Below are 10,140 nucleotides of genomic sequence, written 5' to 3' on the forward strand. Positions count from 1 at the left end.
TGTTATTTCTTCTGATCTTTTTCTAGGAAAAATTCACTCATCACTAAATGAAAACTTAAAGTGAAGACCTGAGTATTTCAGGAGCCTTATCATAAGTCCATTGTTTTTAAATTTCAGTGCTACTTTCTGCTATATTTTCACTTTTTTTTTTTTTTTTTTTTTTTGGAGGATGTACTTTTTTTTTTTTTGCAACACATTTTGCTGAATAATTTTGTAATTCTTCTTTGTTAATTTATCAAGCAGGCTTGTTGGAACATTATATCTCCAAAGAACCCTAACATGTCTTCTAAGTAAATACTCATTTATGCTGTGCATTGTAGTTCTAAAAATAGTTCTCAATATAGAGTCCGCACCACACTATAACGATAAAGGCACAGATAAACTATATAATTGGAATCACTTTAAGGACCATTTTTTTTCCATCTGATGAAGGATAAAAATATTGACAGCCGATCAGAATCCATCTTGCTGTAATGAGCTCGAGAATTTAAAGCGGCAGATGTGCATGCGCTTAAATAAACAGACGATATCGTTCGCTGGTGTGGACGCCAATATCGTTATCGTTCTTGGTGTGATCGGGCCTTTAGCCTCTATCCTTTGCTTTAAAGGTGAAGTGTGTAATACATTAATTATTTATTAATTACATTACTAAACTTTATTTTAATGTTTTACAGTAGTACTGTTGTACTATATTTTTACCAAATAAAATTATTTGTGGGTGAGCATTAGAGACATTTACATTTCCTTTTTTCTAGATAAACAAGTAATATTTCTTATTAGCTGAGCTAATGTTGCTAATATCTTACTGGACAGGATGCTCAAACAGATAGAGCAATGTTTTGATAAAACCCTAACTTGTGAGAATCAACCTATGAACTTATTTTTTGCATATTAAACTGAGAATGGACAGTAGTGGAAGTATTTGTGCACCAAAAACAATACACACATCACCTTTAAGCTCTATGACTTCACTGTGTTTCTGTGTTACCTCAACCGACTAAAGACCGTTTGCTTAAAAAAATTTCTCTGTATAAATCATGTCATTTATGAACCGTGTATGAGGGTTTTTATTTGTAAAAACTGTTCTCGTAGTTCTTCGCTGGTCTCAAACCAGCTTCATAGGTGTCATAGGGACCTGCCTTATTAGCAGCGTGTCTTTAACCTCTGACCATTGGCCTGTGTCCTGCAGCAGGAGGGCAGCCTTAAACTGACCTTCCAAAAGCAAGGTTTTCCTCTGAAGCGCCCCCTGGAGGGAGAGGAGGGACCTCTTGCCCAGCAGCAGTACTTAGCCCGGCTTCAAGAGTTACAGAACGCATCTGACACCAGCCTGGCAGACTACACCAAAACACAGAACAACTATCCACAAGGTAATCTTCAAGCATATATGTGACTCTGGACCACAAAAACCATTCAGAAGTAGCACAGGGATATTTGTAGCAAGAGCCAACAATAAATTGTATGGGTCAAAATTATAAAAAAAAAAATTGTATGCCAAAAATCATTAGGATATTAAGTAAAGATCATATTTCCTACCGTAAATATATAAAAACTAATTTTTTTATTAGTAATATGCATTGCTAAGGACTTAATTTGTACAACTAAAGGTGATTTTCTCGATATTTAGATTTTTTTACACACTCAGATTCCAGATTTTCAGATAGTTGTTTCTCAGCCAAATATTGTCCGATCCTAATAAACCATACATCAATGGAAAGATTTCAGAAAAGCTTCTCATGATGTATAAATCGCAATTTAAAATTGACCCTTATGACTGGTTTTGTGGCGCAGAGTCACATACTGTATGTTCAACCATTTATCTGCTTTACCCACCAACCACACCACACTGTATGCATTATACAGCACTGAATGACACTAAAAGTGCATGTTCTTTGTGCTGCTGAAGTACTGCCAGAGCAAATGCGACTGAATGGAGTAATGGACGGACAGCCTGTAATAAAGAAGAGAAGAGGGCGGCGGAAGAATGTAGAGGGCATGGACCTGCTGTTCATGAACAGAAACAGACCTCCTCTGATGGCAGACCAGGTTTGACTTCGCTTATGACCTTTTTTTATGTATATATTCAGAAATCAAGAAAGTTGGCATGCTTCAGTATCAATAAGGTGATTGCATGACCTATATTTGCAGAGTCCTGCTGGCTGGAGTAGCAGTGTGGCCAGTACATCCGCTCCCCCTGGGTTGAGCACACCTCAGGGGCCCAGCACCCTTGATACGGAATGCCGTGTTCCCGTCATCAGTCTCAAAGATGGGACACGACTAGCCGGAGAAGACGCTCCAAAGCGGAAAGATCTTGACCAGTGGCTTAAAGAGCACCCAGGCTTCGTAGCAGATGTAGGAGCCTTTATTCCTGTAAATAGCAGATTTTAAATTATTTTATGGATAAAAAAGAATAAAAAATTATATTCTTATGTATTCAATAAAATATGTATGTACGTTTCTGATCATACCTCTATTGCAGACCGCAAACAAGCTGCAGTTTCAAGATGGCAGACCAAAACAGAAGAGACATCGCTGCAGAAACCCAAACAAAATTGACATCAACAGCCTAACTGGAGAAGAGCGAGTACAGATCATCAACAGGCGAAATGCTCGCAAGGTCAGTTTGTGATTGTAATAGTTTTACTGTACTGATACTGTGTGTTGAGGGTTGTTTGTAATGCTTGTTTTATATTTCTTTGCTCCAGATTGGTGGTGCATTTGCTCCTCCGCTGAAAGATTTAAGCCGGTTCCTGCAGGAGAATCCAGAGTATGGTGTCCCACCAGAGTGGGCTGACGTTGTTAAACAGTCTGTGAGTAAAAAGAGAAACCTTATTCATTCCAAATATACCAGATTAACAGAAATAAATCAGCCCGACATGATGATGTGTTAGTGCTATACATTATGATAATATTGAAAACAGTCCGGCACCAGGGTCACACTGGCAACCACCAATCAGAAAGAAGACAGCTGCACAATGTGTAGTTATTGCTGCCACACAAAATCATGTTGAAGGACATTCTGCCCACACCCGTTTGAGGGAGCTTGCCAGTGTGGGAGTTTTTTGGTTTTCATAAAAAAGAAGTGGTGTTGACACCCCAGCCTGCTAGAAGTGCTGTTTAAGCAAGCAAGCAAGTTCTTTTTGCACAGTTATGGTTACAACCTCTCTGTCCGCCTCCACACACTCGTATTTTGAGTGATTCATTGTCTGAAAAAATAGAAAGCACAAAAAGAACAAAGTTCAAGATGAATTCGACTAATAGCAATAATAGCTTACAATAGTTAGTATATAGTTATCAATAATAGTGTTGTTATGAATTCTTTTGGCTACAGTAATTGTGTATTAAATGAGAAATGAGAGCTCTAAAATATGATTCTAATTTTACCCTTATGTATCAATTAAAATATTATGGGTGTTTTCTCCTACCTGTATAACAGATGCGTTTGTGTTTCCAGGGTTACCTTCCTGAAAGTATGTTTGACCGCATCCTGACCGGCCCCATTGTTCCTGAAGAAGTGAGCCGGCGAGGACGACGTCCCAAAAACGCTTTGGCTAAAGCAACCACCATGACCAATGCCAGTGCCAACGCCGCCCTGGGGCTCAACCCACTCCTGACCAACGGCCTCCTCGCCGGGCTGGACCTGCCTAGTCTCCAAGCTCTTCAGCACAACCTCCAGAGCCTCCAGTCTCTCCAACTCACCACCGGCCTCATGGGACTGCCTCACGACCCTACCAACATGGCCACCATGTTTCCAATGATGCTGTCCGGAATGACCGGGCTGCCGAACCTCCTCGGGATGAGCGGTATCCTCGGACAACAGGACGCGGCAGGTGTGGCTTTGACGAGCGACGAGGACGGGAAAAAGAAGAGCGGTGGAGAGGCCGCCACACACAAAGGGTCGGCTGAGACTTTGAGTCCGGATGGCAAAGCTGAAAGGACAGAGGGTCAAAGCTCCAAAGCCACCACCTCAACAGCCGCCAACTCCAATCAAACAAGTGCTTCTGCTTCAGGCCACCCACTGGCCCTCAACCCCCTTCTCCTCTCTAGTATGCTCTACCCAGGGATGCTTCTTACGCCAGGCCTTAACCTGCCTGTGGCCAACCAGCCGCAAGCTGCAAACACTCAGCCAACCCCACCACTGCAACCTGCTGCCTCTGAAGCCACGGCGCAGCTGCCCGGCCGCTCGGAGGACAAAGACAGCGATGAGGGGGAGGAGCCCGACGAAAAGAAGGATACCAGTGGTCCAGAGGGCTCGGCGAAGGCGGAGTCATCCTCCTCCGAGTCCGACAGCTCCTCCGAGTCATCCGAGGATTCCGATTCCAGCGACGAAGACTGAGTCTTTATACATGTATAAATAAATATTATATATTTATATACATCTCTTAGAAATGTATACATATAAACACATATAGGAATTATCCTGCATTTACTACATCATGTTTTTTGTTTCCATGTAAATATAACTAAAGTGTTGTGTACTAAAGAGAAAAAAAAAAAGGAAAACGGAGATCCTAGAGAAACTGAAATGAGATTTCGGTGTTTGTTTAGGTACAATGTCGTTTCGAAGAGACGTTTTGCATGTGGAAAAAACGAAACAAAACAAACAAAAAAAAAAAAACCTTTGTGAAATTGTATTACACCATGATGTACAATTGCAACAGACAAGAAGCAAAAACTAAAAGGCATTATTGTTATAGCTATGTCAGGATTTAATTTTATTAAAGAGATGAGGACGCTGTTGCTCATTGCAGAGCTGTATAATTAATATATTTTGTTTTGGGAGAAAGAACACATCGACTGTTTGGGTTTCATTTGTAAATACTTGAGCAGGATCCTGAACACATAGACTTCACAGAGCATAGCTACAGATTCACAGCAATAACACACAGGCAGCTTATGAATGTCACTGAAGCTGTAGAGACCCTACGTTCGTTCGTTCATTCATCCATCACACAAGTTCTTGTTCCTTCACTTCTCTTGTAATCTGTGCATCTGTTTACTGGCCCGGACTCTCTGCTTCCTGCCCAAGGTCTGTTCTTCTTTTACTTTTTCTTTTTTTTTATCCCTTTCTTTCTTTCAAATTCTCTTCATACAGCTATTTTACCCAAAGATTTGAGTTTTGTACATGGGAACATGTAATCCATCTTGCCAACATGCTGTACGGTGATATCTACAGTGAACCAGACATTCTTTAGAGACACATTTCTCACAATGCCCCAAATCAAAGGAAAAACATAACCATTCAGTTTCAAACCACTTCCTTCACATTCATATATTCATGTTTCTTTTAGCGTTCAGACAGCACTGTGTGTGCGTGTGTGTGTGTGTGTGTGTGTGTGTGATGTTCTGTGAATATGAACACTGTTGCCTCAATTTGCATGAAACTCTATGTGTCCACGGTCCTGTCGGCCTCACGTGCAAACCCCCTGGTGATAAACAGCAGTGCACATATGCTCTCTTTTCCACAGACTGCTACAGTATTGTCAGATTAGCTCATCACATTTGTAATCCGCGTGAGAGTATTGAGAGGAATTCAAGTATTTGCAGTAGTATTTCAGTTACTTTATCAGTGCACATGAATTGATAGTAGGGTTGGTGAATCTTACAAAGGTCAAAAAAGTCACAAGGTCCTTTAGTCTGTCAAAACGCAGATCCACATAGTCGTCTCGCTGCTGTTAGATGTAAATGGCTGATCTAGAAGTGTCCTTATGCCATACTTCAGCGTCTGTCCCTCATAATCCGATTCGTCGCAATCCAGCACCTCGGCCAACACGATGAACCTCATTGGCGTTTTGAATCAGGACGTGTATGCGATTCGTTTATCGGTTACGTGTGCTGATGTGCTTGTTCTAGACTGTTAGGCTCATTCGTCTCTGCTGCGTCACGTTTGTTCATATTCAGGTCCGGCTACTGAAGTTTTACATTTGTGATGCAAATTTCTTACTTCGGGATGCACTGCACAATGCAACTCTTTGCCTGTCTCACTAGTGAACACCGTTATAATAATGGGTCTTTCCAAGCATGTTTGATTTCGTTGATCATGGTTTCACACAGATGCCCTCTCTCTTATCTCTCTCAGTGTAACGTTGCCTCATTAGATGTTCTGAATGCCGTCTCCTCTCCAGTGTGGCATCAGATCTTCCTCTTTCCAGATAGTTTGTGCTGAGCCACGCACTTTGAAACTGTGTACAGGTATTGCTGCTTTCCTCTTCTTCCCAAAACCGCACATGAACCCTATCTAGTTCCTCTTTTTATGACATCCGCAGCGTTAGCATCTCATTTAACCGAGCGATGTTCTGAGAAGAATTACAGGTTTGACAGAATTGGACATTTATGTTGATTTTCCTTTTCTTTTCTTTTTTCATCGTATGCACATTAATTGAATATTTTGGTTGTATTTCATGTTGCGTTATGAACCACTGGACTACTAACCAGAATCAGGGCAAGACTTGCCATTGTGGCACAAAGACAATGACATCCACCATGCAACAGCAAATGAAATAGAAATACACTACTGCAAATGAACATTTGTTTTCAATTATGTGAATGATTGAATTGACAGACAGACTCTTTTTTTTTCATGGTTTATTTTGTTTCATATTCTAAATATTTTGAAATTAAAGCCCCTCTTTTTTTGGCTAAAATGTGTTTTCAGATACTTGCAAGTTGTGGCCTGTGTAGTCAGTTAATGCTTCTTGTAGTGCAGGAGTCATGTCTTAAAAAGTTTGTAACTTATTGAATTACTTTCTATGAAGTTCTATAGAAGAAATTGAGGTTTAATTATTTTTATTAAACATATTCTGACTCTACAGAAAAATCGTGTCTCATGTGAAATTTGTCAAATGTATTTGTTTGTTTTGAGCTGAAGCACCAGTTATTAAAATCTAAAACTGTCTAAAATCTAAAAATGTTTTTATTATTATTAATGTGTGATGATAAACTGAGTTTGTTTGATTGCGGTTGGAATTTTAATGTGTTTTAAGGGGTTGATATTGTCAGTGGAGTGCACAAATGTCACTTGTGGGTTGAAAAACACACTTGTGGGTAACAACACGCCGCACAGAATGTGACAATATGATCTGTGTGCTTGCAGTGATGGACTAATAATGTTATATAATGATTGAGAAGTAGAGTTCTTACATAAGATTAAATTCCTCCTATTCAGAAATGTGACCTGATCAGAAGTAAAATGCTGGCTGACTAGATGTACAGTAATACTGCACTAATAACTGAAAAACAATATATATTCTTTGACTTTTCATCAAGAAAAATACAAATTATTACAGGGCTTGGATAAAATAAGGTTAACTGTTATTGTAGGGGTTAATTTTTTTTTTTTTAGCTACAGTAAAAAACTGAAAAACCGTGTTCTCTGGGTTGTATATCATTGTAGCATACGTTTTCAAGCCGTATGTGAAATGGGTGACTTCTCAGACTTCTGAAAGGAACAAATGATGGAAGCCTGTCTACCAGGAGCATCTGTAACCTCCTCAACAGCCCAATGCTTTTAGTGTTTTGAGAACAACACAAAGCTTGGCTGGAATTCATCAGAGAAGAAGAATAGGGTGAAACATGAGAGTGAATGATAGAGACATTAAACACTAAGGAGGATTGCATCCAAACAGCACAAAAGTACCACTACACCAAAAGTGTGACAGCAAAGCTCAATATATACCTGGAAGATCCTGTTTGCACAAAAACTGATCTCAGAGAACTTTTGTTGAGAAAAGTATAAGTATATACTAAAAGGATAAACTAGAAGGCAGTGATGTGTGTTGTGAGATTTAAAGTGCCCCATTATGGACTTTTGTAAATGACCTTTCGTGTGACGCAGCTCTTAAGTGAATGAAAACCTCCTGTAAAGTTTTAAATCTGAAAGTGCACCGTGTATAAAGTTATTGGCTCTAAAAAGGAGTCGACTCTGACTGAAACCAGTCGTTTTAAAATGAATCCCAAGACGTTTCATGTTGATGTCAACATGAAACATTAGCATATTTCCTGCCCACCTGTTGGTCTTTTCACTTTTGATCTTGCATGCATGTCAACCTGTTGTTGGGGACTGTCAAAATCAGAATATGAACCTTTCATAACCCATAAACGCTGCACTTTAAGCATGTTGACATTTGGCTACTTCCAAGTTTATGAAACAAAGAAAATGAATGAGTGAACACGAGTGGTCCTGCTATCAGCACAATAGTTTCTCTATCCCCCAGCATGTTTGTAATCTGGAATACAATCCCATCAGAAGACCACAGCCCTGCCTGATGTTACACACCTGTATTCACACAATGCGGATATACTCAACTATTCAACCATACGAGAAATCATAAGTTGTTGATTAGGCTGCTACAGACAATTGAGGCATTGTCATTATACACTATATAAACTATACTTGTTTCATTTTTCCCATTCGCTCTTTTATACCAGATCAATCATATCTGATAACACAATGTAAATATATATAAATATACACACACACACACACACACACACACACACATACAGTATTGTTCAAAATAATAGCAGTACAATGTGACTAACCAGAATAATCAAGGTTTTTAGTATATTTTTTTATTGCTACGTGGCAAACAAGTTACCAGTAGGTTCAGTAGATTGTCAGAAAACAAACAAGACCCAGCATTCATGATATGCACGCTCTTAAGGCTGTGCAATTGGGCAATTAGTTGAAAGGGGTGTGTTCAAAAAAATAGCAGTGTCTACCTTTGACTGTACAAACTCAAAACTATTTTGTACAAATTTTTTTTTTTTTCTGGGATTTAGCAATCCTGTGAATCACTAAACTAATATTTCGTTTTATGACCACAGTTTTTTAAAACTGCTTGACATCTGTGTGGCATGGAGTCAACCAACTTGTGGCACCTCTCAGCTGTTATTCCACTCCATGATTCTTTAACAACATTCCACAATTCATTCACATTTCTTGGTTTTGCTTCAGAAACAGCATTTTTGATATCACCCCACAAGTTCTCAATTGGATTAAGGTCTGGAGATTGGGCTGGCCACTCCATAACATTAATTTTGTTGGTTTGGAACCAAGACTTTGCCCGTTTACTAGTGTGTTTTGGGTCATTATCTTGTTGAAACAACCATTTCAAGGGCATGTCCTCTTCAGCATAGGGCAACATGACCTCTTCAAGTATTTAAACATATGCAAACTGATCCATGATCCATGGTATGCGATAAATAGGCCCAACACCATAGTAGGAGAAACATGCCCATATCATGATGCTTGCACCTCCATGCTACACTGTCTTCACTGTGTACTGTGGCTTGAATTCAGAGTTTGGGGGTCGTCTCACAAACTGCCTGTGGCCCTTGGACCCAAAAAGAACAATTTTACTCTCATCAGTCCACAAAATGTTCCTCCATTTCTCTTTAGGCCAGTTGATGTGTTCTTTGGCAAATTGTAACCTCTTCTGCACATGCCTTTTTTTTAACAGAGGGACTTTGCGGGGGATTCTTGAAAATAGATTAGCTTCACACAGACGTCTTCTAACTGTCACAGTACTTACAGGTAACTCCAGACTGTCTTTGATCATCCTGGAGGTGATCATTGGCTGAGCCTTTGCCATTCTGGTTATTCTTCTATCCATTTCGATGGTTGTCTTCCGTTTTCTTCCATGTCTCTCTGGTTTTGCTCTCCATTTTAAGGCATTGGAGATCATTTTAGCTGAACAGCCTATAATTTTTTGCACCTCTTTATAGGTTTTCCCCTCTCTAAACAACTTTTTAATCAAAGTACGCTGTTCTTCTGAACAATGTCTTGAACGACCCATTTTCCTCAGCTTTCAAATGCATGTTCAACAAGTGTTGGCTTCATCCTTAAATAGGGGCCACCTGATTCACACCTGTTTCTTCACAAAATTGATGACCTCAGTGATTGAATGCCACACTGCTATTTTTTTGAACACACCCCTTTCAACTAATTCAACTAATTGCCCAATTGCACAGCCTTAAGAGCGTGCATATCATGAATGCTGGGTCTCATTTGTTTTCTGAGAATCTACTGAACCTACTGGTAACTTGTTTGCCACGTAGCAATAAAAAAATATACGAAAAACCTTGATTATTCTGGTTAGTCACATTGTACTGCTATTATTTTGAACAATACTGTACATACTG

General features: G+C 39.6%; 1 protein-coding gene across 13 annotated transcripts in view; it reads left to right on the plus strand.

The window, feature by feature from the left end:
* The window catches only part of LOC127962580 (chromodomain-helicase-DNA-binding protein 9), a 64,633-nt gene extending 57,728 nt beyond the window's left edge, over positions 1–6,905 (plus strand). For 7 of the 13 annotated variants that reach the window (XM_052562192.1, XM_052562199.1, XM_052562194.1 and 4 more), the window contains 6 exons: positions 1,190–1,367; positions 1,904–2,043; positions 2,146–2,367; positions 2,477–2,614; positions 2,703–2,807; positions 3,452–6,905. In XM_052562192.1, coding sequence (XP_052418152.1) covers positions 1,190–1,367; positions 1,904–2,043; positions 2,146–2,367; positions 2,477–2,614; positions 2,703–2,807; positions 3,452–4,333 — 1,665 coding nt within the window. In that variant the 3' untranslated portion in view covers positions 4,334–6,905. The remainder of the gene's footprint in view (positions 1–1,189; positions 1,368–1,903; positions 2,044–2,145; positions 2,368–2,476; positions 2,615–2,702; positions 2,808–3,451) is intronic. The other 6 variants (XM_052562195.1, XM_052562200.1, XM_052562198.1 and 3 more) reach the window with 3 other exon arrangements.
* Positions 6,906–10,140: the final 3,235 nt, after the last annotated feature.

Source organism: Carassius gibelio, chromosome B7, assembly GCF_023724105.1.
Source record: "Carassius gibelio isolate Cgi1373 ecotype wild population from Czech Republic chromosome B7, carGib1.2-hapl.c, whole genome shotgun sequence".
In the NCBI taxonomy this organism is placed as follows: domain Eukaryota; kingdom Metazoa; phylum Chordata; class Actinopteri; order Cypriniformes; family Cyprinidae; genus Carassius; species Carassius gibelio.